Source organism: Corapipo altera, unplaced genomic scaffold (assembly GCF_003945725.1).
Source record: "Corapipo altera isolate COAL_440 unplaced genomic scaffold, ASM394572v1 23b, whole genome shotgun sequence".
Taxonomy (NCBI): Eukaryota; Metazoa; Chordata; class Aves; order Passeriformes; family Pipridae; genus Corapipo; species Corapipo altera.
In genome coordinates, this window is record NW_020884885.1 from 4,938,278 (window position 1) to 4,965,245 (window position 26,968).

The window sequence follows — 26,968 nt, forward strand, 5'->3', positions numbered from 1 at the left end:
CTGAGTGTTAGAACATCTGCCTCAGAGGCGGGAGACGGGCATTCAAGGTCCAATTACACCTGCAATGATGGGCAAAACCATGATTTGTCTATCATGGGAAGACTTCTTAAAACAGTTGAGCACAGCATTCAGTTTCACATCTGTTTCAGTCCAGCTCGCAGAGTTATGTTGTCCTGGATGTCTATACTTTTTGTGGCCATTAAATAGGAACACTACACAATAAAATTTGCACAACAGTCATCCATTATTTTTCCCCCTGTCCTGGTTTCAGCTGGGACAGAGTTCATTTTCTCCTTGGTAGCTGGTACTGTGCTCTGTTTTTTGGATTTAGTATGCGAATAATGTTGATAACACACTGATGTTTTTGTTGTTGCTAAGGAGTGTTAACCTTAAGTGGAGGAGCTGAGGACTTTTCAGTGTCTCATGCTCTGCCAGTGAGGAGGTGCACAAAAGCCTGGGAGGGAGCATAGCCAGAAAGGTAACCTAAATTGGACAAAGGGATATTCCATACCCCAGAACAGTCTAGTTCTAGACATATACATTTTCAGTATATAAACTGGGGGAGTTACCTGGAAGAGGGCAAATCACGTTCTGGGATGGAATCGGTATTGGCCAGTGGGTGATTAGCAATTTTACTGTGCAGGACTTGTTTCCTTTACTCTTGCCTTTTTTTTCTTTTTTTTCTTTTTTTTGTTTTGTTTTGTTTCAATTATTAAACTGGTTTTATCTCTACCCACGAGGGTAACCTTTTCTTTTCCAAATCTCCTTTCCACTGGGGAGGGGTGGGAGAAGAGTGAGTGAGCAACTGCGAGGTACTTGGCAAACTCCTTGAAGATACATACTGTTCCTTAGCAGCAGTTTAATGTATTTTAAAGATGACAATCTTGGTTTAGAACAAACCCAATTTTATCTTGATCTGAGATAACTGTGATATTAAGTGTTCTTATAAGTCTTCTTTAGCCAGGAAGATATTTCAAACAAGAAACATGGATATATGTTGTATACTATTGTTGTAACTTATTCTTAGGCAGGTTCAGGCTTCACCTATCGCTAAGTAGCCTGCCACATGTTAACAGCTACCTAAGACTTAATACCTTACTGCACTGGCACAGGCCACTTCACAGAATCACAGAATGGTTTGGATTGGAAGGGACCTTAAGGAGCATCTAGTTCCAACCCCCCTGCCAGGGGCAGGGACACCTTCCACTAGACCAGATTGTGTCGTCTTATTTCCTCCAGCACCATTTCAAGTACTCCACTGACCCACATCTCTTGGGAGATGGTGCAGCAGCATTTGCAGGCTGCCTCTTCCATGTTCAAGTGACTTATACATTAACCAAGTTCTAGCATCCATTTAAAGCATTTTAAAAGGTGATTAAAACTATGAGGGGAAAAAAAGGGGAAACCAGAAAGATTAGGATTAAATTTAAACTTGAACCTTCCTAGCACCTTCAGAGCAGCATCTTCAGAGTAGCGGGACACTTCTAACAAACTACCACAAGAATCAAGTTATTCATAGCTATGGTAAAATCAGAAACAACAATATTTTCAAAGAGAAAACCTTAGCAAGGCAGCTCACACTTTTTATAAAACACAGACTAGGTTTGTTGGGATAGGTGTTTGTCTTGCTTATATGGCCTAAGCAAAAACAGGAGAAAAGCGTACAGAAATACTCCTATCCAAAGCTCACTGAAAGCCTCCTCCTAATTAAGTAATTGGTTTTTTAGATCAATCTTTAAGCATAGAGAAAAATGGAAACTACAGCATTTTATTGCTTTGTCTTTTCCAAAACTACGTTTGCAAATAAATGTTCTAGCCTAAGTTGTGCTTTCATTTATACCTCTGTCTCTTCAGCATGCAGGTCTGTAAATAAAAACTCCCTGACCCTCTAACTTTTCTCTGGTCTCAGCACAGATCTATACTTGGCAATTTATGGTACAGTATCAATCAGCAATAGGCAGCCATCAAGATGGCTGTCTGAAAGTTCTGCCACTCTTCATCTATTTAAAAAGCAAAATTTAAAAAAGTCTGCCAGTACTTACCAGTTGTGCATAGCTAGTTGGAAGGTGAAGTGTTACTTTTTGTCTCTGTCTTTTGACTATCCCCCTTGTTTATCAAGTATCCCTTGTTAGCAACACCTGCATTACGATTATTATTTCTCAGAGAACACTCCCCCTATGCTCCCCAGAAAAAGGTCTCTGGCTATAAGGAATAAATTTGGGGTGTTAGTCAAGGGGCAGTTATCTTGTCATTTGACATAAACACAGGATTAAGTTTTCTTCATCTAATCAAAATTATCCATGTTTTATCAAGACAATAAGCATAGCCTGCTGAGCAAACAATGTGTTACCTCATTTCCTCAGACAAATATAGATAATTATGTAAGGATCCATTTGCGTTAGACAAAAAGCCATGAAACACTGTGAATCACATCCTTTGTATTTCACATTCAATCATAATCTAACCAGCCCTTTCTGGATATAGGAAATAATTATGGAGAAAAAAAAGTATTACAGGAAAATGTGTATTCTAAAAACATAAATGTCACGTTTGGGAGGCAGCTAGAGTTGACCATCATCATTTGTAGAGTCACGAACATATTTCTTCCCAAATGTTGCAAGTATTGGGGTACTTATTCTGCCTTTATAGAATGTTTGCTAAAAATGTCCTCTTTGCTTTCTAAATACAAATAATTCTTTTGTTAGCAGAGAAGTGCATTATAGCCCTTAATCCAGAAACACCAGACCTTTAGAAAAAAGTTTTCACTGTAATCTGGACTACAGAATCCTCTTCATGCTGATCTGATAGAAAGATCTAGTCACTGCTATAATATAAATAATAAAATTAAAACTTATTGAATGGTATTTCCATGTCCCTCATATTTTTCCAGAAGTTAGACACATTTTATCTTGTGTTAAAAAAAAAAAAAGAAAAATACAGTGCTTCTGTGTAGCACTCTGTAGAGCTGCAAGGACACATTCAGTTATAGCGTAAGAAACAATCACATCATAAACCAAGAGAAACGTCGTGAGAAAGTCAGCTAAAACATCTGTCAAATATTGTAGGAATTCTGGGTGGGGAAAACTCTTGCAGAATAGTTCCGAATACTTTAGAAATTCAGTTAACTTGTGCAACCCCACAGACAGCTCCTCTTAGTGACAATAAAATACACAACACTTCTCAGAAGAAGCCATCACTCAAGGCACTGGAAAATTTCCAGAAAACAAAGACAATTTGTTCTTGTGAAATGTCAGATTTGATGCCACTACACTGTTGATATATATCTGATGGTCAAAAATGTAATGTTTACTGGTGTGATCTGGATAATCCTTCTCTACTGTCTCACAAAATGAAGACCCTGTTTCCTATGGTCTACCTCCCTCCTGAAAGGCTGCTCCCTGTAAACAGTTGGAAACACTTATGAAACAGACACCTGCATCTCACTGCAATACCTATTTCTTGCCTGTTTGTGTGTCACAGATGCAAATTAAATCATAGAACCATAGAATGGTTCGTGTTGGAAGGAACCCAGGGGAGACTGCAAGAGCAATATTTTCTCTTTAGTTGTTAACGAATGACAGAAGCAAGATGTTCACAAACATCTCTCTCCCTGAATCAAAGAAAGCATTAGATGAAGGAGTAAATTGAAGCAAATAATTTATCTACAGATAATTTATCTTATCTATTTAAGAAGTTTGCATTTTTAAACTGTTGATGCACTCTACCTACAGTTTACCTAACTACGTCAATTTAAGAGCTCAGCGTACAAAGAACAGCAGGCCTTAATGCCTACATTTATTAATTTAAAATAAACAAAGATAACTTTTACTCCGCATTTAATGATATCATATGAGATTAGAGCTATTCAGAATGTGTTGAATTATTTTGATGATATTATCAGATGGCTTTGCTAAAGAGAGATTTCCCCAGGAGCATTGGTCTTCTTGCTTGTTGGTCTTCAGTAGATTTTGACTTACCATCAGGTGAGTCTTCTTTAGGTACTTCTGTTTTTTTCAGTCTTTGAAATAACTGCAGTATTCTGTGGAATTGGGCCTTTATCCTCCTAAGCCATCCTACTATTTCCTGTCTATAACGCATGGTAATGTTTACTCCAAGGAAACAGAGACAAAAAAAAGTAAGTAGTATTAGTCTTACTTTTGCTCTCTGAGAAGTCTTCCTGGCTGGAGGGGGTCCACTGTCAATGCTACCTCCAAATCCTTCCAGTTCACAATATGGAGGAGCCCAGCCATACTCGCAGTGACAGTTCTTACGATTGTTACACACTCCTCTGTCATGACACTTTGTCACGTTACAGTCGTAGTTCAGCACTGATACACTCATACACGTCCTGTTGATACAAAGCATATCGCTACCACATGGTGTGCCATCTTCCACAGCTCCCATGTCAGCTCCTGGCATCCCTACGTGATAGTCAAGACCCCAACAATTTTTATCTCCAACAGGAGTTTGGACTAGCGTTACATGGTTCTGCAAGGGAGGCAGTTTGACTATGTTTTCACACTGAATCCTACCACATAAGATATTCTCAATACTGCATTTTGTAAAATGGATATTGTTATGAATACCACAATTCCCAAACCGGTCACCTTGAGTATTCACTGCTTTGAAGCAATCTAAAGAAGCAGCCCTGGCATGTTTGCCAAAGAGATCCTGGCACTGTTTACTGTGGGAAGAACATTTTCCTTGATAGCAATAAGCACCATCTTTGCAAGGGGTTCCATCTTGTAGGTAGACATCCAGTGGGCACTGAGGGGAAATCCCATTGCAATACTCTGGCAGGTCACAGTTGCCAGTACTTTCTCTGCAGAGTGTTCCTGCTGGAAGAACCTTACAGTTCTTGCAGCATTTTCCAGACGCACAGACTGAACCTACAGTAAGCGTACAGTTCGGGTGGCAACAAGGATCCTTTCTGCAGACTGATTCTGAACCACAGTCACATTGCTCTCCACTTTCTAATATCTTATTCCCACAGTATTCACGCTTCGAGGTGTAGAAAGCGCCTGGTGGTGGTGGTTGACGAAGGCAGTCAGCACCTTTTACAAGCAGGTCAAAGTAGTATTTGTAACTGCAGTCACTGAACGCATCAGTGTCAGCGTTGCTTTCGTACATAATGCATTTCTCTCGTTTGCATTTACAGTCTGGTTTATCATGGCTCATCCCAAGATTATGGCCCAGCTCATGGACAAATGTGATAAAAAATGTGGACAACTTTTTTTCAGTGAAGGAAGCAACAGCTGATGACCAGTGGTTATCACACACTGTCCCTATATATGCCAATCCCAGGGTGCTTCCAAAGCTCTGGAATGCAAATAAGTGAGCAACATCATGGTGCATCCGTTGGGACAGGTTTGACTTTCGCCAATTGTTAAAGTCACTGAGTACCTTGCCGAGCGATCTAGTAATATTTATTAAGTTGCTTTCGGTCCATATCTCCAATCCTATAAGAAACAGCCGAACAGAAAGCTGTTTGTACAGAATGTCCCCAATGTTGATGACTTCCATGACTTGCCTCAAGACTTCGGATTTATTCCTGCCCGACTTCACAAACCGCACATTGTCCACGACCACTACTATCTTGACATATCTGATGTGTGTCCACCAATCCTTCAGTTCCTCGTTCTCCTCCTCTGCCTTTGGAGCCTTGAACCAGGGCAGCACAGCCTTTTGGTGCTGCAGCATCTCAGGGGTCAGTCCGCAGGTGGGGCCCATGGGGCTGTTGGCCTCCTCCATGCGGTAGAGGATGTGCCGAAAGGCTGGATCATTGGGGATGGGCTCGATCTGGAAGGTATCATCCTCCACCCAGAGCACGCCGTGGAGGCCCCTGTCACAGGCACTGAGGGCCACCAGGGAGCCAGGGCTGCCCAGCACCTCGCCCTGGTAGAAGCAGTTGTCCCGCACGAAGGGGTGCTCCTCCCGGCGGGCCCCGTCCTTGCCGTAGGTGACCAATGTGAAGGGCCGGGAGACCAGGCCCCGCCGGGGCTGCAGGCGCAGCACCCGCGGCCGCCCCGCCACCTTCAGCCAGTAGGTCACGGCCGGGGGGTCGCTGCCGGCCCGCGGGCTCAGCTGCCGCGGCACAGTCACCCACGCGGCGAGGGGCTCGGCGGGGCGGGCCCCTCGCGCACCGGGGCACCCCGCCAGCCCCAGCAGCAGCAGCAGCACCAGGAGCCCCGGCAGTGCCCCCATCGCTGCCGCCCGGCACCGGCCGCCCCCCCGCCCCGACCGGGGATGGAACCTGAGAGGGCCCAGCCCGGCAGGAACCGCCCCGAGGCTCCAACTGCCGCCGTGCCGGCCCCGGCCCCCGCGGGAAACGGCACCTGCGGCCGGGGGCACATCGCTGCCTCCTGACCCTGCCCTTTCAGCACGGACAGAGGCTCTTGTGGGGAGGAAGGAGTAAATCAGCCTTCCATACGCACGTTCCCATATTTTTATAAGCCTCATTTCAAATTAATGGGTGCTTCTCCCTCTGAGCAGACATAGAGAGAGAGGCCCCCAGCTCAGATTTGCACTCTTTGTCACAGATGTTTGTGTTGAGCAAGATCATTCTTGGGTAGGCCACAAGTGGGAAAATCTGTTTTAAAATCTCAAAGGATGGCTTTTGCTTTTTTCACTCTTTCTATTAGAGGATAATTTGTGAGTGGACACCAGAAACAGGCAATTTTCAGCTCAAAAGAATATTTGGAAAAGTTTAGAGTCTGAAATGAAAAAATATAGAAATACTCCTTGTGGTACCCTTTCTTAGTGTGTGCCTTATTATAGCTACTTACAGCTGTACACACCCCTCCAAGAAAAAAGATAGAATAAGGGTAATTCACTTCCACTACATTCAATAATATAGAGGCAAACTAATAGCACCAAATATAAAACCTCAAGCCTATTTACACCATAGATGCTACATACCTACAACAATATGCTTTAATTACAGACATAACCGATGCAGCAGCCATTTTCCCACATCATGGCCTTTCTAAAGGCTTGTGCTTGCACAGCACTGGAAAGAGAATACTTACAGGTATCTCTACCACTTGGCTGCCATTCTCATTTTGGGATACAGCTACATCAAGACATCATCATAACTGGTCTACTCTGGCCTCCAGTTGGGAGGTCTGGAGACACACTATATAACACTGCTACTTCTTTTGGGAACGCACACAGGCTCACTCTCGAGGAGAAAAGATAATGCAGAAAGAACGGTGTCTTGTCGATACCACCTCAGGAGTCTTTCTGCTGTGCCTTTTGCAACCAGACCAGTCTATCTTGCATTGGCCTTTTTAGTCACCAGCGTGTTTGTAGCAAATGTGGGTAGAGCCCATCCCAAATCTTCGTTCGTGAAGCCTAGCCATGATGACATCAAGACACAGCTAGAACACAGTGATCTGGATTGTGGTAGGACAGGATGTCCTGTGCAACACAGCTTTGCACACCGGTTTTCTGGCACATATTGCTGGGATTCAACATAGCCACAGTTGTTATCTTTTGGGAATTCTTCAAAACTTTCATTTCAGCACTGAAAGCACAGCTGGGATGAAGTCCAACCTGCTATGGCTATTATCTTCCTCAGCTGCAGGAGGTGCACCCTCCCACCACCCCATATCCATCTCAGGAATCCTGCTTTTCAAGACCAGTTTCTATGTGCTGACCATCACTCTGGGACAGGCAGCAACATTTAATATTTCAAACTATCTGAGGCACTGCCCCTCAGGAGGCCGAGCAGTGAGAGAAGCAGCTAGCAAAATATTCAGAGCCTCCTTCTGCTGCCTCATGCCCCAGGGTCCTGACTGGGATGGTTTTCTAAGCTGGGCACTTGGCAGGCCTAACCAACAGCTGTGGAGGTTACCAACAGTTGTCCAAAGGAACTTCAGATTCTGTGAACTGACACCTTGCTCACTCCTTGCAAGTATGGCCAGCATTAGTAGCATACACTTTGTAATACAGTACCTCAGATTAAAGAAAACAGGATGCCTGCTTCTATTAGGATCGATCTAGAAGGATCTTTCTAGATATACATCCAAATCCATGATGTGTGTTAGCCTTAGATTTATTTTCTCATTAGTTTTAAAATTATAGGAACTGGGTTTTTTTGTGAAGTCTTTTATGTGCAGCTAGTTACTGAAAAATGATCCACTATTTTTCAATTATTAGTTTTGCATTCCAGGGCTGCGAATTATGTCAGATTATGTCTTTTGAAATATATATAACTCAGACTACAATAACAGAAAAATCCTGTTATATAATCTGCATGCAATGTCTGTAGTGCTATTTTTAAATACATACTTCTCCTGTGTGATCACTCCTTAAGTTATAGTAAAGGCCCTACTAAATCACTCTGCCAATTTGCTAGAGACATCCCTTGCCACCTGTATGACCCCCCAGCCTGAAGTTGTCCACTACTTTCTTTCTCTTTTAATATATATTTAGGACTAGAAAATACTCTAGTTCCACTGTTGAACTCATGGCAGATTATTCTTGTGGGGTAGTGCCAATGTAACTTTGTGCCACTGCATTCAGCACCCTAGCAAGCCCTTCAGCATTGAGGTTAAATAATTTTCATAGAGTGATCACTCTGTTATGTTCAGGTTACCAGACCCTTGCATTTCTGTATGGACCAGGTAAAGATCAAAGGGCAGGGAGGGAAAGATTCTCATTGCATGACAATGAACAGGTTGGGAAGAAAAAATGACTGGCCTTACAGTACAGCAGGGAAAAAATATCACAGCAGTCTTTGCTACTTCAACTGCAGAAACATTTCTTTGGCAGGTGTAATTGGCTTTCTCATGAGAGTTTTTCAAATTTTTTTTCAATCTTGTAGACCCCTAAAATTTCCAATGAAGGTGCAAGCTCCTATGGAATTGAATCCTACCAGTGACAAATTTACTGTTCTCACTTACCTTCTGTTGAGTCTTTAGGAACAGGTCACAAAAACCCAGGAGCCTTGTGGACCACAGGTTAAAATCCATGTACTGCTAGAAAGAAATTTAACCACATGATTGCTGAGAAATCACTAATACATCATAACTCATCCCACTGGGAAAATTTCTCCCCACTACCCATCCATCTATGATTCATTGAACCTTGAATGCCTAGTTATCATTTGCTTTGCTATTGAAAAAAATAATGAAAACAACCCTGAAAAAGTGTATCACATCAGCTTTTGTTCAGAAACCATCTGTTGGTTCAGTGAAACCACAGTCTATTTGCATAATATATCTTCACCCTTTTCCTCAAAGGGAACCTCTATGTCTCCAAATAAAGCTATTCTATCCCCTTTGCCTTGTCCCTCCTATTGCCTATACCCTTCTAGCCTTGCTCCAAATACAGCTTGCTTTGGCAAACAACACGTACTGACTGTCCAGATGGCATCTAACATTTTTGCTGGGAAAAGGTTACTAAAATATGAAGTATAGGGGCAGAGTAGCAAAGAGAAATGGGCAAGAGCAACACATAGCCTGGTCAGACCTTACTTAGTGAAAAGTTGAAAATGACAGTATTTCTGCTGCACCTGAGACACCATTAGCTTTACACACTACATTGAGGTAGCTAGACTAACCCTCTTCCTACAGTCTGGCTGGATTTTTACATGTATGTGTATACATACACACATATATACAATACAGGCATAACCGTTCATGGGTATGCACGCATTTATATGTACTTTCACACTATGAGAAGAATTGTTTCTATTAAGAGTTCTAGGTAATTTTTAGCTCCTGCTACCCTGTGACTTAGAAAAGCCCTTCTGAAGTCTGAATGGTTATTATCTAAGAGCAAAAAGTAGAGACAGTATGACCAAATCTCTCCTTTATGCAAAAGGAGCATGGGCAAATTTCAGAACTGCTGGATTATCTCCCTTTCATCTATAAGCTTTACAAATACTGAAGGTGCTTTGGAAGGACTTTGGACCTCAGCAGTCAGGCTCTAAACTAAGAGAGAGCCTATAAATACCAAAGAGAAAAGGCTTAGATTCTTATACACTGGAAAACATTATTGACTACAAGATAGCTGCTTAACTTCTTTTTAACAGTAAATTACTTGGAGTTTAACAGTAATATCTGACATAATGTCATTTCAGTAAGTTAATATCATAGCTCACTTAACTGATAAAATTATTTTAGAATATCTGGTCAGCAAGTAACAGGATCAAAAGGTATTTCAGTCCCTTGTATGGCAGACATTCAGCACTGGACAGCTGCTAAGAAATGGGCACACTCATTGGTAACATCCCTAACTGCTTTATAATGTAATTCTCTCAGGAAAAGATCATTCCCCTAGAAGAGGCTTATCACATTCAAATGCATTGTTTTATGAATGGAAGCCATTTTCTGTCCTCTCAATAACTTAGATGCTAGCACTTTACCTCAGATGGGATCAGACCAGAAGTCCATTCTTTGTAACGCCCTTTGACACCAGCCAATACCAGATATGTCTGCAGAAAGCCAAAAGGCTGCTAAGAGATGAAGAGATGAGGACAGTCTGCCCCTTCAGGCCCTTATCTCTGAATTAGCTCAAATTCTGAGCATGGAATATGATTCAGTCTAAATGTTAACTCCAATTCAGCTTCATTAACTTGTACTACAAGACAGAACAAGAGTTCTCTACTTTCCTACTTGCTTCACTACTCAGTTTTACAAACACTCAGTATTTGTCTTTTCTTTCCAAAGGAACTGAAGTCTTGGTTCTCCCAGTACCATCATAGGAGAAACTTTCCTATGAAATGAGAAAACTCATTTTATGGCCCTTCTTCAACCCCCCCTACTTTAGAGGAATTCTTTTTCAGACATTGAGCTGTACAACACACTTTATTTCAGGTAAAGTCCAGTGGCTGATAGAATACTTTGCTCATACTGTGCTCTACCATCCATTTTTTACCACAGCTGTACGTCTCTTCAGCAAGATATCTTTCTTCTGCTAGTAGTGGTAAATATTTCCTTGGTATACAAATAGATAATTTTTTTCCATTAAAACAAACAAACAAACAACGACAATAAAAAGAACCAAAAGAAACCCCCCACAACCAAAGCCTAACACCCTAGATCTTCATTACAATGCAGTCTAGTTATCTTTCTTGCTTAAGTTTTTCCAAATTACATACAGGTCCCTCAGCTCCTCAAACGGACATTTCCAAGGACTTCATTCTGAACATCAACAGCAAGGACTCCTGAGGTTCCTCATCATTCAGGTCTTATTTCTGGAGATCCCTCCTTTCCATCACTGGGGTAGATGAGACGATGGCTTTGGTGCTTCTTCAGCTACTTGTTTTCAGAGGAATTTCTTTAATAAAAGAAGGAACCAACACCCTTTTGTTCTAAGGATATTCACACCACCTTGTCATGATTCAATGCCGAACAATTAGCTCTGTCTCGTTTTAAGCATCCCAGAATAACTGCTTTCTATATTTTCACTTGACCTAATAGTTCACACTAGCTTATTATCTACTTCCATCAACATTTGGATAAATAGCTGTTCAAATCTGACCCAGGTATGAAATAAACCTAATACACACTGAAGTACACCTACATATGAATTTCAGATCTGTATCTGCTTCAGCAGAGAACAGCTATTGGCTTATCTACATCTGTAACATTACAGCTTGGGATTACAGGACAAAAATGACATGGGTCTTTCTATCATTCAATAATAAATAGTTCTGACAGGTCATTCTATCATTCAGTAATAAATAGCTCTGACTGGGTAGCTAAGTTACTGAAACAGAAAAAGAGTATCTTGTAACCTGAAAATAAATTTGGCACAGCCATCTAAGCATATCTTAGTCTGCCTTCCTATCTACATTTTGGTTGCTATGTACAAACCTTTTTCTTGCTTACTACAGTTTACTACAGGAAAGAAGGTAACAGTTGTGGAAAGCAAGCAAGCTATTTTGAGGATTGCTCCATTACTTCAATTAAAAAAAAAAAGGTTTGTGCAATAAATATGCTTCAATAAGCATATAGCTGTCAGTGGTGTTTCTCTTCCACTGCCCTACCTCCTCAGGTCTAAAAGGGTGATGTCTAATCAAGGAGCAAGGAAGTGCTAGGAGCACAGAGGAAGAGATGTAATTGATATATTTGAGTTAGAGTGACAAATTAGAAATATAAACAGCTTCACTGAGTGTGCCACAGCAAGAAATTTTATCCTGTTTTGTTACGAATCTCTCTCACAGAACACTGGCTTTTATAATAAAGTGTCAGTTTAACCTATAAGTAAAATGACTGCCAAAGAACATTTGGAGACTGAGTGCAGTCTGACATCTAATTAGACGGATTTGAGGCTCCAGTTATCAAATCTTTTATCTTTATCCCAAGCATACTAAAGGCACAGCAATTTATAGCAGGCAGCCTAAATCCTTTAGTTGAACTTTTCCTCCTCAAAATATATTCCAGTAGCCGAGCAAAAATAATGCTGCCAGCACACACGGTGTATTTGCTGTTAACAAAGTATGCATCTAAGAAAGGTATCCCAGCAGCCAGGAGTTTTATTTGCCAAGAATTCTGATTTTTTATATATATATATATAAAAGTTTTTTCTTTTTACATGGGAAACTTAAACACAAAGGATGCAAGAGTTTGTAAAGTTTTCAAGAGGCTGCTAAATATGTCCATGTAAAAATGATGCTCAGAAGCCAACATTCAGAAAACCATGAAGACTGAAAACACCTTCTTTGAGGCAGCTCACATCCTGACATTAACATCTGCATGAGAGGTTTCTACAGAAAAAGCCGTTACAGGGACTTCAGTTCCTGAATTGTCAGCCTCAGTGGAAGAGCTTAAACATAAAGAAAGGGGAGCAAGAATCTCCTGTTTTTCAGTTAATGACGAATCCAGAAGTACAACAACTTCTCCCTTCACTGGAGCCTCATTCGTTTTTCAGGTGGTCCTTTAGCAGCAGCACTCTGCTGAGCATTCTTTACAGTGTCTTTTTCCTCTGGCTTGACAGTTTCAGGGGCTGGTTCTGGTTCTTTCTTGATTTGATCCACTAAAGATGTAACAGCAAAAGAAAGTCAAACCTCTGATTTTTATTGCTAAAATACTGTTCAGAGTACATAGAAAATATTGTTGCTGTCAAAGGGGCAAAACTAATTTCAAAGGTGTAAGAATAAGCAGGGAGTAAATTCATACTTATGTGGGAAAAAGTGGAATAGATTGAAGAGAGTTCATCCATTTCCTGTTTTGAGGTTGCTTGTGATCAACTCAAAAGTCTTCAGAGGCTTTCTAGAGCTTCTAGTACCATGCAAAATTACTAAGATGCTGGACTGACTAAACTGTTTCCTCATTCACCCTTTCACCCTCCTACTTTCAAAGACCACTGCCTGCATTTGGACCTTCAGGCAATCCAGTTTTACAGTGAGTGTAGGAATAGAATACATATTTTTTTCATTTTCATTCTGGCTCTCACAGAGAACTCTTATCCAATATTTTGCACAATTAGGCAGTGTCAGAATTCCAAACTACCTCAGTAGCAGCAGCAAGAGCTTACATGGCAACTGGAAAATACTGCCATATAGAGGCTATTTTTTATGTCTTGTGAGAATATTAGAGTTTTACCTGGGATAGGCTTTTCTCCGGGCTTTTGCTGTAGGAGAAGAAGAAAAAAAAAATAAAACAACACATCAAGGAAACCAAAATAATAATTTTTAACCCTTCCAACTATTCATTTTGGAATAAAATCCAGGCAGTGCACTCTTACAAATATGAATTGAGGGTAGAATGGATCACTAAATACACTTCAAACAAAATCCAATTAACATTTTGTAACGTCAAGTTTTTTCTCTTACAACTGAAGAACACTAAAGCAAAAATATGCAGTTAGCTGGTCTTTACCACATCTGAGGAGCAAATGATTTTGTGAGATGCTGTAAACATAATTTCCTTTGCTCCCAAGCAGACCACCTGGTGGAACAAATGGCTACCAAAGACAACCAGAGGTAATCACAACAACTTTCACAGAATGCCAAGAATTCCACACTAATTAATGAGTCTTCAGAACAATGAAGCAACTAAGACAAAATATTGTGGTGACTTGACTGAGCTCACAAAGCATGAAAATGGAAGCAGCAGCAAAATGTGATAGCTGAGACCCTCTGTTATTAGATAAGGAGTTTGTATAATAAAATTCACCCTCATAGTTTCTCCTAAGTCTTAATGACTCTGCAATTACAAAGGGGAATCCTGCACTTCAATCAGAGCCTTCCATTTTAAATTTATTATCTAATCCATGTTATCATTGCAGAAATACACAAAATTCCTATTCAGTTTCAACTATTCAAGTACTTATCACTGTCTTTTAATTTCTAAGTAAGTTACAGTAATATTGTGGCTTTTAAGTGTCATACCTGAACAAACCTGGGTGGAAACTTCTGTCTTAGGTCTAAAAGCAAAGCATCTACCCGTTGCCTTTGGAAAATGGAACTTGGTTCTTCTTTCTTCTTGGCTTTTGGTTTAGCTTTCTCTGCAGGTCACAGAAACATTAGAGAAAGAGGTATTAAAAATTCTTTTAGCAGCTCTTTGTTGTACGACAAGTTGGTATTTGACTCTCCTCTAACCTTACCACTTGACAAACTTGTTTGACTTATGAAAATGTACGCTGGCCTCCAGTGGTTGAACAGTCACCCACTTTGTTGACACTCAGCTCACCATTTTCATGTCCCACCTATGTCTCGATGTTCATCCCCACCAGCACAGAAGAACAAGATTCATTTCCTCACATAGGGAGCTCTCGCTTACCCTTTAGACACTTCACCTCACCTCTACACCATCACTATGCATTGCCTCAAGCTTTTCCCTACATTACCTTTCCTCTTCCAAAGTATGCAGGAGCAACTAGGAATCATACCTCTTTCTTCTTGATCTTTAAAATGCCACCAGTAGCCCTTGGATGGGTGATAGCGACAGTAAGACATAGCTTCTTCAAAAGCAGACTGAATTCCATGCACTGCAGTGAGCTTTCAGGACAGGAACATATGGCAGTGTTAGAATTTAAGGAGAAAATACAATATAAATTTTTGAAAGCAGAGTTTTTAAAATTAGTGTTCTATATTCATTTTTATTCTGGGAAGGGAACTTGGGACATCTAGATTTGGACCAAGAATATAATTTAACAGGTGCTCACAAGGCATTTTCTGAAATGCTCTTCTAAACTGGCAGAGAAAAACTTGCAAAAGCAGTAGTTTACGAGACAGAAGGAATCAAAACAAACCCAAGCATGCAATTTAAAAAGAAGTGCCATCACATCAGCTTAAAAATGTAAGCCTCATTTAAAAATATATATTACATTAGCTTAACATCAACATTCACATTTCAAAGCAAGCTTCACTGAATATGTATTTAGCTACTATTTCATGTGTATTTGTCAAGCAATTTTTCTTTTCATTATTCAAACCTGATGCTGTTTTAGCAATTGTGTAGCTTCAGTTATTCTGATCCTTCATCCTTAAGCAATGTATCTCACTTTTTGGGCAATACTGCACTGTCACAGGATCTTTCATTTTCATGTGGGATGCACACAATATTAACCAGTGGGGTTTGTTTTTAAGTTATTGCACTGTTACTACACATGATCTTTCCTCAAAAAAGTGAAGGAAAGATTTAAACAGTCTGGAGAAAAAACAAAAGTAAAAACAAACACAAACCAGTACACATCAAATGCACAGAACACTTACAACTCTGGAGTTAATGACAGACCCTAAGTCAGGTGCTTGATAAATCACTCCAGCAATAATATAGTAATCGGCCAATGGAATAACTGTGGGGAGGAAAAAAAAGAGCAGCATCGATTTAAAGCTCTGGTTTAAGACTGTGTATTGCTGAATTTCAGTAGTAACAGCAGAAATTGCAATATTTATCTTATCACAAAATTTTCTCTTCTTAACCTTTCTCTTCAAGGCGCTTTATTTGCAGCTTAGCCATAGACTGATAAGAAGAAAAAAAAAAAAACAAAATCTGTTTAACAAATAGAAAAGAATCAGCTTTAAGACTTCAAACAAATGGCTGGCCTCACAAGAGTTGGAGTTTTCAGAGCCACACCAGTAGAGTCAAGTGAACTGCACTGGAAGTAATTCCACTTGCCTTGGCTACCAGCATAAACCCACAACACTGTAAGATCTCATTCTTCTGGACTCAGCTTTCTCCAGCTCATACAGTCCTCTCAGTTAGACTTCCCAGATCAAATGGTGTTAAGCACACACAGAGCATGCCTTTCTAAATTAATAACATTTTGCCAAAAAAAGACTACCTTCCAAAGGCATTTGCTAAATCAGATTTGGAACCTCTACTGACCAATCCAAAATTCTTGTTCATTAGAGATGCAGTGCAGAGAAACATCACAACTGCCTTCGTGAAAATCTGCCAAACATTCTTCAATTGAGCAACAATCACAATGCTATCAGCTTTGCATTCCTAAGGACTGTGCACACCTTTGTTGCAGTTCCTCCATCTGTATTAACAATTCACCCACTACTTGCATTTTATGAAGCTTGGACACCTGCCTAAATTAACAGTCCAAGACAGCTGGGTGCATAGTTCAGCCAGTACCCACTTATCCTCAAAAGAAAAAAAGATTCTCAGCACTTCCTTACAAGTGGAGCAAGATACAGAACAGCAGCTTTACTGTCTCAGAGCTCTGTACCAGAGCAGCCTACTTTCTTAGACAGGTTACTCTCCCTAATAATTGGATCTAAAGATCTTTCTAAAATCACTTCAAATAGGCAAAAACTTGTCTTAAAGAACTTAAAATATAAATACATGTTTTTAAAAAACACACAGAAGTCATAAGACAGGCCTGCACCAGTTGTATTTGAGTACCCTACACTAGCTGTGAACTCATTAAATTTTAGTTTTCCCTCCCCATTCCCATGTCTCAAATACACTAATATTTGTACCATTACAAAATGAAACATATGGGTAACATCTGAGCTAGGGAACTGTGTGACTCAGTCAAGGTACCCAGCACAAACTGTACGGTCACAATGAGAAAAAGATGTTACCAAAAAAGTCCCAGCTAAATTCCACCAAACATACATTTGCCTTACAGCACAAGTCTGAACACACATATTGTGGAAATCCAATCTTCATCTAAAAGGTGTCAAAACCAGAAATTAAGGGCTGCATGATATTTCGATACTCACCTGCTGGAAGCTAGATTCAAAACCTTTAATAAGGAAATAACTCAAATCTACCAAAGAATCAATCATGTATATTCTTTTTCAATATGGAACTGCAATATAAAGAGATCATTACCTAATGTAAGCAAATAAGCAACATTGCAAGACAAGGTAAAGTCCCATACAAGACCAAAATGCATATGCAGAGCTTAAATCCCTAAAAAAAGAAGTTAAAACATAACTTGCACTAACTTTGCCTCTCTTTTCTATAAAGTTTACTCTGAAATAACCTAAATTATTTTATATAAGTATGCAGTAAACAGGGAAGATAGTCCAATAACTACTGAAATGTGACTACTTATCTGATTAATCACACACACACACAAACAAATTCAAGATTAAAAAGGAATAATTATGCCAGTTGCATGCAGACAGGTAAAAAAAAGCTAAGGTATTGGATAAAAATCTTGAAAAGGTCATCAGTGACCCTGTAAGGAGTGGTGCTGTTGTCACAAGATTCCATCCCGATAAGAAATCAACACTCTTGCATAGCCTAACAGATAAATGTGACGTGGAACGAATGCTATTACCAATCTGCCGTGGCAACATGTACCACGGGGCAGCACTTTCTCATTTGCTGTTCCCATTTCCCCACCAGATGGCAGTCCCTGCTGCCGGCACTCTGCAGGTCGCTGCTGGAGAAGTACGCCCGCCCCATCACAAAGCCTCAGACCCTTCCAGTTAGATTTAAGGTAAAGACAGAAAAGGGGAAACAGAAGCGCTTAGATGCAAATTAGGAATTGATAAAAACGACTAACAGATCGGACTTCTCAACAGCGGGAAGAACTGAGTGACCATACCTTGTGTTGGAGATTGCCTTTGCTGCTTTCGGATAATGAAGAGAATGGGCTCTTGAGCGTGGAGAAGGATGTACTCCACTCCAACCATCTGGCTGAAAAAGATGCAACCAGAATAAGTATCTTCCTCAAAGTAAAATCTGCAGGATGTGAAGAGCAACCAAGGGGCCCAGCAGTAAACCGACAAAGTTCTGATGCTTTGGAAGCTCTTCTATATAATGTGCAGTAAATAAAGGCATGAGATTTCCTGAGTTAGCTACCAAGCCCTAGGTGCATGTACAAAAGGAGTTATAACAACCTGACACAACATCTAAGTGGAACATATTAGCAACAACTAAATGGCAAGAAAGATAACAATCTATCATCATCGAGATTTCATTTAAACACAGCAACTAAGAATCCATGTATGATGTGACCATCTGCATGGCTGGCGTAAAAGCCTCTCTGCAACCACAACCAAGCACAAGAAGGAGGTTTCCAGCATCCTTCCATTCACCCATCAAAGTCTTTGGATGGAGGGACAAGGGACACTGCACAGGAAGCAGCTGCAAATTACAACTTACTTCAAATGGTCCAAGGTCATCCGCTGCATTTTGACGACTTCATTGTTACATGTTCGGTCATAGAACGGGTTACTTCTCTCTGAGAAATAGTCCAACACACTCCCATTGTTTAATATTGGAATCCAGGAGCTGTCAACCCAGGAAATTCCTAAGAGGTTGTCTGGGAAGATAAATCTACACTGAGTACTAAAGCAGCCAGAAACACGCAAATCCATCCAAGAGTAAATTGCCACCAGTTAATGACTATAGCAGAGAAAGGAGATGGAACACAGCCTCACACAAACCCGTTATAATTAAAAGTGTTTCACAGAGTTCAAATAATAACTGATAACCTTTAACCTGCTGCAGTTCTCTTGGAGGTACACAAAAGAAACAGTCTCTTTTTATGACTGCACTTTTCTTTCCTTGACCACTAGACACCTTTGTGTCTCAAGAACGTGAGCAGGGTCTGTGTGCACATGTATGTGTTCTGTGCAGCTGGGACTTAATTGGCTCTGACACTGCATATAATACTATCATACTACATTGACTCAGCAGTATTATATACGAGTTTACTTTCCGAACACAGCATTAGCTGAGTAGAAAGCCAACACAAAGCATGGTTCCTTTGGAAAACTAAGTCTGGTAAGTAAGTTGAATTTACTAAACTAAGTCAGAATCAGTTACGGAGGTGAGGGTGGAGTGGAAATGATACAGTCCACACTAAATATGAACCTGACCATGTTTAAAACAATTTACTTCTTACAAAAACAGTTTCCAAGCTGTAAACTATGATACTGAAAACCAGGTAGAACTCTACACATTAAACCAAGAGTTTTCTATTGCTAAAACCAACGTGTAAACTACTGAGTGAAACAAAATAGCGCTACTAGTAACATTTCTCATATGTTCTGTTACTAAAATATCTATCATCATGATGTTTCAAAGATTGTTACTATACAAAAAAAGAAAACTGACCCCAAAAAACAACAGCAGATACAAAGATGCTATCTTTAGGCAGATGTTTCCCACTAGTCTTGAACAAGAGATTCTATTCCTGGCTATATAATTAATCTGCCAATTTGCCTGCAGAAAATTATTTACTCCACAACTCAGTAGGTATTACAGAACTCAAAATACAGAACATTAACAATTATATAAAAAGCAAGCTTTTTAAATGAAACATATTCAATAACCTACAAGTCATTACATGCCAGCTAAATTCCTACAGATTTAGGGAAATTTGCATTAACATCCCTGAATTTTATTATCACACTGCAACAACACCATATTCCTCAAGCAGATCAAAAAAAACCCAGTGTAACAATCAGTTAGTTTCATTGTCAACAAATCTGCTAACATTGGAGATCCATGAGGCACCTTAAAAAACATATTCAAACTCATCCATTTTAAATTGCAGAAGCAGCAAATAGAATTTCCAAGACACAAGAAAGCAGGAAAAGACATGTATTGTTTAGATTTAAAAAAATGTAAGTGATGAGATGTCACTGAAGACTGACTGAAGAACTGAAATTCCCTCTGCACAGGAACCACTCCCTAAAGTTCACACATTATATACTTACCCAGAACTCCCACTTTTATCATTCTGCTAAGAATATTTTACTTCTGTGCAATTCTGTGACAACTCAGCATGCTCAAGGATGACTGGATCAGTCCCAAAAATGTCAGTTCATACACTATTAGCAGCTTCTCTGAGGAACAGTTAATTAAGTAACACTACCTGCTCAGCTAATTAGGACAAATGCAGTATAAACAGCTACACATAAACCTTGTTAATCTCAGAATTGCCAGCCTAACTCTTTTTGGGTGGGGAGCGGGAGGTCTAGAGGCATTCATGTTATTTCACACACACTATCCTCTCTCCTCGCTATAAAAATGGAAATCTCAGTAACACAGCACTAAGATCCATTATTAAGCACTTAAGTTATGGTAATGCTGATTATTCCAAATGCCTTTCAAAGCCAAAAAAGCTTTCCTTTCAAAAAAACACACAAAATATGAAGTGCTTGCATTATTGTCATAATAAATTCTCACATTATATTTCAAATACAAGCTTTTCTTTTTTGTATGCTTAATAATAACTGCATTTCTCTGGGGAATGTCAGGCAAGCTTTAGATCTATATATATATAGCTATAATGCTGTATATAGACTGATAAATGTATCATAAAATGTAATACAGAGTTGGACTCTAAGGCTCAATTATCCACAGATGCTTAGTGCCAGTATTTACAACTGCCTTTATAACTAGAAAGATTGTTCTCTTAAACTATTGTTGGAAAAAGGGAGGAAGAATAAAACCAATCTCGAACTTGACATGCCTGTTATACTGAAAGGAGTACTGTTTATTTTGGGTATGAGAAAGAAAGGATGGTGTTCCTGCTTCCCTGTTCATTTCAAAAATAGGACATCTTGTTCAAAGCATTTCTTGTGGAATTTGCATCACAGATGCAAAAGTAAAGTGCTTGTGACAATACTGCCAATCTGTCATGAATTTCAAGACAATTTGGGAGACAAGCCAGCAAACCATAGCAAAAAAGAAGAGTAATTCACACAATGGCTTGTTCCTGGCCTTGACGGCTGGATAGCCCAACGCTAGTAAAACAGCCTGATAGGGTACTGGGTTTGCATGACCAGGTTTTAGTAGTGGGGCTGCTACAGGGGTGGCTTCTGTGAGAAGCTGCCAGAAGCTTCTCCTATGTCCCACAGAGCCAATGCCAGCTGGCTCAAAGACAGACCTGTCACTGGTCAAGGCCAAGCCCATCAGCAATGTCAGTTCCACCTCTGCAATAATGTATTTAAGAAAAAGGAAAAAGGCTGCACAACAGCAATTTCAGCTGGAGAAAGGAGAGAGAAACAACTCTGCAGTCAGTGAAGAAAGAGGAGCAGGAGGTGCTCCAGGTACCAGAGCAGAGATTCCCCTGCAGCCCATGGTGCAGACAATGGTGAAGCAGGCTGTTCCCATGGAGAACCACAGCGGAGCAGAGATCCACACGCAGCCCCTAGAGGATCCCACACCAGAGCAGGTAGATGCCCAGAAGAGGCTGCAACCCCATGGGAAGCCATCACTGGAGCAGGCTCCTGGCAGGACCTGTGGTGCCATGGAGAGAGGAGCCCAAGACTGGAGCAGGTTTGCTGGCAGGACTTATGACCCTGTGGAGGACCCATGCTGGAGCACCTCATTCACATTTCTCCCAATGCCAAGTACAATACAAGCCATGCCAAGCAGCCATGAGTTGCCAGGCCCTGCTCTCTGTGACAATGGACAGTTGCTTCAGTCTCTTGGGGGGTGATGTCCATCCTGACCCAGCCCTGGGGGCTGCAAAGGTCTTGGTCATTCTGGAAAAGTGAGGGATCGCCCGTGTAACCAAGCTACTCATCCTACATAGAAAATACTTAAAAACTGTAAGCAGGTTGGTTTAAGTGCAGAATATTAATCTGCATTATTAATTCCACCAATTTAAGAGACCAAGATGTATTAAACAAAATTCATTGCTGACCTGTATTTTAGATCGCACATGATCCAATTTCAAAAATTTGTGGAGATAAAATTTTCTCAGTCTCTTTCATTGCCAAAAATATGGCTGGTTTTAGTGTCAGCAATATCTACTTTGAATTTAAATGATATTCCCACATTATGGTGGGCCCAAAGGCATAAGGTAAAATTATACCAACAATTCCATTTTTCAGAGGTGCAAAATTTTGGATTTTTCACTGCTGGTTTTGATGTATGATGCACAGAAAACTGGGATGCCTTTTTATAGGTAGATCCATTGATCATCCAGCATTCTACTTTAATTCCTAACCCTTCTTCTTGAATTCAGGGAATATTATTATCAGCTTCAGCCTTACCTGACCGCATTCATTTTTCAAATATATAACCAAAGTGGCTAGGCTTAAATCTGTTTTACTGGAATGTACCACCTTTTGTAAACTGTTTCACTGACTGATAATCCTAACTGGGGAATTATGAAGGCTATATGGAATACCTTTTAACTGTGACAAAAAAAAGAACTGTATTAAAGATGGTGAAAGGAGAGCAACAGGCAGGGGGGCTGGGCTCTGAAAGGGCTCCCACCTTTGGCCTGAACCAATGTGCTCTTTGTAGGCAGGAAGGGTCAACTAGAGGATGCAAATGTTATGACGCCAGAGAATTTCTGACAATGAGGGAAGGGGTCGGGGGAAAATACCAGGGCATCCCCAGCAGGTCTCCTAGTTCCAGTACAAGCAGGGAATGAAACAATAGATTTCTGATCGACAGCAGAGCCACACAATCAGTAATAACTAGCTGCAAGGGCCTGCTAAGTAAAGTTACGATACTGATTATTGGAGCAATGGGAAAAAGAGCTTTACTGCCATTCTTGACACTCATGGAGTGTCCAGTTGGACTAAACTGACTCACAAGTTTCTATATCCAGAATGTCCTCTTCCACTGTTGTTGAGCTAAATGGACAAATAACTTTTTTGGAGAACTCTGTACAGCTCTACATCTCATAGGAAAAGGCATAGAAAGGTCAAATCTGTTTACCATGAACCAGACTAGAGAGGAACCAGAAAGTGTCACCCTGGATGCAGTATTGAAGGCTGCTTAGAGACTGTCAATCTGAATTTAATGCCAATAAAGAAGCCTCGTTCTAAGGAGTATAGGCTGGTACAGGGTTTAAGAGCAATAAATCAAACACCTCAACTCTGTGTGTGGATGGGCTTCTTGCGCAATGGGTGAAAGAACCCGTTTCGTGACAACAACAGTGGAGAAGTTCATGTAGGACAGTCCTCCATGGGAGGGATGCCACAAGGAAGCAGGGCAAGAGTGTGAGGAGTCCTCCCACTGAGGAGGATGGAGCAGCAGTGACAGCATGTCTGAACTGATCACAACCCCATTCCCTGTCCCTCTTTGCTGCTCAGGGGAGAGGAGGTAGAGAATTTGAGAGCAAAGTTAAGCCCAGGAAGAAAAGAGGGTAGAGGGGAGATTTTGTTTTGTTTCTCATTATCCTTCTCTGATTTGATTTAATTACTCTGATTCAATTAATTTTCCCACACTGAGTCAGGTATGCCCATGACAGTAACTCATGACAGGTGAGTGATCTCTCCCTGTCCTGCTCTTGACCCACAAGCCTTTCATTTTATTTTCTCTCCCCTGTCCTGTTGAGGACAAGAGTGATAGAGTGGCTTTGGTGGGCACCTGCCATCCAGCGAGGGTTAACCCACAGCAGACAGCTTAAAAACAGAAGTATGCCTCAAAATCTACTTAATATATTAAATCATGTCAGATAAAAGACTCTGAGGAAGCTTAAATGATCTGGATTAAGACAGAAGGCCCTCACACCAGCTAATAACTTAACACAGTGTTAAGTTAAATGTCCAAATAATTCCTTCCTGTAATCTCAAATAAGGCAGTCAGAAAAACACACAGGACTACACGTACCATTAAGAATTTAAAGAAAAAAATGAGAAAACCTCTGTGGCATTATCAAAATTGACTCTTAACAAGCTTTCCCTAAATATCTGCTCTTGATCACTGAGACTCCACCAGAAAGGCTTCTGATGTTATTCCACTGTCACCCTTATGAAGAAAAATAATTTCCTTTCTCTTGCCTTCTCAACCCCCAATTCCTCTCTCAAAGTTCAAATTCTTCGCAGTAATGTAACTTATATTTTGATTACAACATAAACCTTCTTTAATACTTTATTCAAATATCACCCCTTCTTCAAAACATTATCTCTTTTTCCTCATAACCCTGAATTCTCACACAAATGTTTCTTGTTCTCAGTTACTTCAGCTTGCTTTCTGGTCTTCGTAACATCTGGCCTCCCTCATAACATCCACCTGAAATGCTTTTAAGATTACCAGCCTCACTCCCTCCTCTGGTCTCATGCAAGTCCCACACACGTGCCCGCATTTCCTACTTTCCTCCACACTTCAGAGCTGAAACTCTCTTTTTTAGCTATTCCCTTATATCAACATCTCACCCCAGGACCTTCTTATCCCACCTGTAAAGGCAGAGCCTACCAGAGGGAGGCTTGCTTTGCCCAGGTGACCCTCAGCACACCCTCCTAGCCCGCTGCATATCCCAGAAAACTGGTTTTTTGGGCAGCTTTTCATCTCATCGCACGGATGCATTAGCAACGCCACTTGTGCACAGTTTCCAAGGACCGTCACAGCATCACACCGACCCCTTCCTCAAGTCGCCCCGCCGCGCTCTGCCCCGCGGAGGGGCCCCGCTGTGCCCCGCGGAGGGCGCTCCCCGCCCGCGGGCGGAGCTCGGCGCAGGGCGGCGGGCAGGGCCCCCCGGAGCCGCGGGGAGCGAGCCCCGAGCGCCCGCCCCCGGCCCGGGCCTACCTCGGATGTCCACGGCCGCCATGGCCGCGCCGCGCACTTCCTCACCGGGGCGGGGCGACGCGCAGGAAGCGGCTTTGAAGCGGGGAGGCGGCGCCGGCGGGACAGTGGGTGCGGTGGGAGAAGGCTCCTGAGGTCGAGGCCGAGTTGCTGGACGGGGAAGCACCCGCTCGAAGAGCAGTCGTTTTCACCTGATCTTGACTCTCTGGTAGTTGCCGGACACTTTCAGAGTAAAAGAGATGCGGGCTGCAGGTTTGCTGCTCGGCATCACAGTCATCCTGGTTGAGCTGGCTGGGGTATCTCTGATTTAGTTTGCCATGTGGGAATAATGTGGGATGTTTGACATCACACTATCAGAATACTGGGCAGCACTGGCCATGCACTGGCAGTGCATGGTTCCTGCCCTGAGGTTTGGTCCTTGGCATTTTGGCTCTTTGGTCATTTACAGGATGAAGAACAACATTCAGTGGGTGGAAGAATATACATGCACTAAAGATTAACGAGCTTTTTATTTAGATTGACAACTACAATCTACCAATCTGCTGTACACAGCATCCAATACCCTTGTGTCATGCTAGCGTAGCTCCAGGCACTCATCTTGCCCGAGCCTTTGAAGAGGCTGCTGAGATCAGCCCTTCCTTTGCTGGCAGCAGCAGGGTCTAAGTGAGTCTGGAGGTTATCAGCTCACTAATGGCACGTAATGGTAATTAGTGATGGAATTTCTTCCCCTTCTGTTAGAGATCTGCGTGAATAAAGTACACAAGTACTTTAGTGTGTATAAAGTACAGGAAAGGGATATTATTATTGTATGAGAACGATCAAAAAGTTAGACCAAACCAGAGCTGATGCTGCTTATTTGCTCTTTATTCAGTCCTTTCATACCAATGCATTAGAAGACAAACATTATGTTGCAAACCCACATATTCTTCCCCCCAGCTCTCCACCCCCAAGGTTTCCTGTCTCATTCAATATGTTACAGTCACTATCTGACTTGCGAATATTCTGGGTTTATTTTCTGTGAAGGAGAGCTGCCTGAAGAACACTTGCTTTATGTGTTTCAGGTGATGAAAGATGTGAAGGTACCAAGTGAAGGTTACAGAAAGTGACAAGATCAGGCAGAATAATGCTGCTTTGGAAAACTGGACTTTAGTCATGCCAGTGATATAGTCATTACATTACATTAATGAAGTTTTTTTCAACATAACGTGGTATATAGATGTGCTGAGCCTTTGTTGCAAATACAGTAATAGTCATGCTTTGTCTGTTCTGTAAGTCTCTGCACACTGAGAAGTTAAGTTCTCTGAAATCTCTCACACTTTAATCAGCCAAAATAAGATTTTTGTAATCTCAGTACCTCACGGCTGTATCTCTAAAAGGGAGATGATGACATGCTCCTTAGCTCTGAGTGGTTCATGAAAATAAATTTAATAATGTCTGCAAAAATATGAGGCTGGGGTGGTAAGTATCCTGAGAAAAATGATCTTCTCTTCAAAAACGATTTGCTTATTGTGCAAAAAATAAGTAAAAAAGATTGAACAGTGGAAAAAAACTACTGAACAGAACAGCACTTTTCAATTGTAGCACTGAATTCAGAAGAAAACTATGAAAACACAGCACTTGGTAGTCTTTAATGGCACAAATACAGTAAAAATTGAATCTAACTTTAATTTTTCAATTTTATGATTCCTGAGTGCTCATTTTCTTTACCAAGATAATATTCTGTGAAATATACTTTTCCATGGGGTAATTCACATGCATGTACACTGCATATCCCCATGCACTAGGTAGCTGCTACTTGTCAGCAGTCTGAACCTTTGCCAAACACATGTCTCTGGTGTTATCCTCACCAGAGCGTTTCCAAATAATACTATGATAGGTTGCCACTCTAAACCAAATACTTTAATATCCCTGTCATGAACAATCCTCCTGAAGGGCAAAAATGCCAACCGACATAACAGCCACCCTTCTGGAGAATCTCTGACGCCCTGTCTCATTCTATTTTTGTGCAAACCATTTCTCTTCAGTAGCAAATAGGAACTCAAACTCTATTTTAATTATTCATATTGTCCATCTTTCCTGCTGACTCTGCACCTCTCCAGAGC

At 41.1% G+C, this 26,968-nt stretch overlaps 3 protein-coding genes and 1 long non-coding RNA gene across 7 annotated transcripts in view; 1 reads left to right on the forward strand and 3 right to left on the reverse strand.

The window, feature by feature from the left end:
- MED6 (mediator complex subunit 6) overlaps nucleotides 1–24,952 on the reverse strand; it is a 30,126-nt gene extending 5,174 nt beyond the window's left edge. Inside the window, exons 1-9 of one of the 4 annotated variants that reach the window (XR_003527529.1) lie at nucleotides 24,870–24,952; nucleotides 18,531–18,690; nucleotides 17,971–18,062; nucleotides 15,671–15,753; nucleotides 14,845–14,953; nucleotides 14,345–14,460; nucleotides 13,557–13,584; nucleotides 8,907–8,978; nucleotides 6,326–6,713 (exon numbers count right to left, since the gene is read on the reverse strand). Coding sequence is in view for 2 of the 4 variants with exons in the window: in XM_027642433.1 (XP_027498234.1) it covers nucleotides 12,857–12,987; nucleotides 13,557–13,584; nucleotides 14,345–14,460; nucleotides 14,845–14,953; nucleotides 15,671–15,753; nucleotides 17,971–18,062; nucleotides 18,531–18,690; nucleotides 24,870–24,891 (741 nt within the window). In the remaining 2 variants the exon portion in view is untranslated. Of the gene's footprint in view, nucleotides 1–6,325; nucleotides 6,714–8,906; nucleotides 8,979–10,795; nucleotides 12,988–13,556; nucleotides 13,585–14,344; nucleotides 14,461–14,844; nucleotides 14,954–15,670; nucleotides 15,754–17,970; nucleotides 18,063–18,530; nucleotides 18,691–24,637; nucleotides 24,759–24,869 lie in introns of those variants that run through there. The other 3 variants (XR_003527528.1, XM_027642433.1, XM_027642434.1) reach the window with 3 other exon arrangements.
- On the reverse strand, nucleotides 685–6,219 carry LOC113946720 (disintegrin and metalloproteinase domain-containing protein 20-like). The gene has a single exon (XM_027642432.1). The coding sequence runs from the start codon at nucleotides 6,202–6,204 to the stop codon at nucleotides 3,898–3,900; it is 2,307 nt and encodes a 768-aa protein (XP_027498233.1). The 5' UTR covers nucleotides 6,205–6,219; the 3' UTR covers nucleotides 685–3,897.
- On the forward strand, nucleotides 24,890–26,864 carry LOC113946728. Its single transcript, XR_003527531.1, has 3 exons — nucleotides 24,890–25,074; nucleotides 25,315–25,569; nucleotides 25,928–26,864. It is a non-coding gene; the product is annotated as an uncharacterized LOC113946728 (long non-coding RNA).
- The window catches only part of MAP3K9 (mitogen-activated protein kinase kinase kinase 9), a 132,017-nt gene continuing 130,585 nt past the window's right edge, over nucleotides 25,537–26,968 (reverse strand). The window contains exon 11 of the mRNA XM_027642429.1: nucleotides 25,537–25,608. Within this exon, the coding sequence (XP_027498230.1) occupies nucleotides 25,546–25,608 (63 nt within the window). The 3' untranslated portion in view covers nucleotides 25,537–25,545. The remainder of the gene's footprint in view (nucleotides 25,609–26,968) is intronic.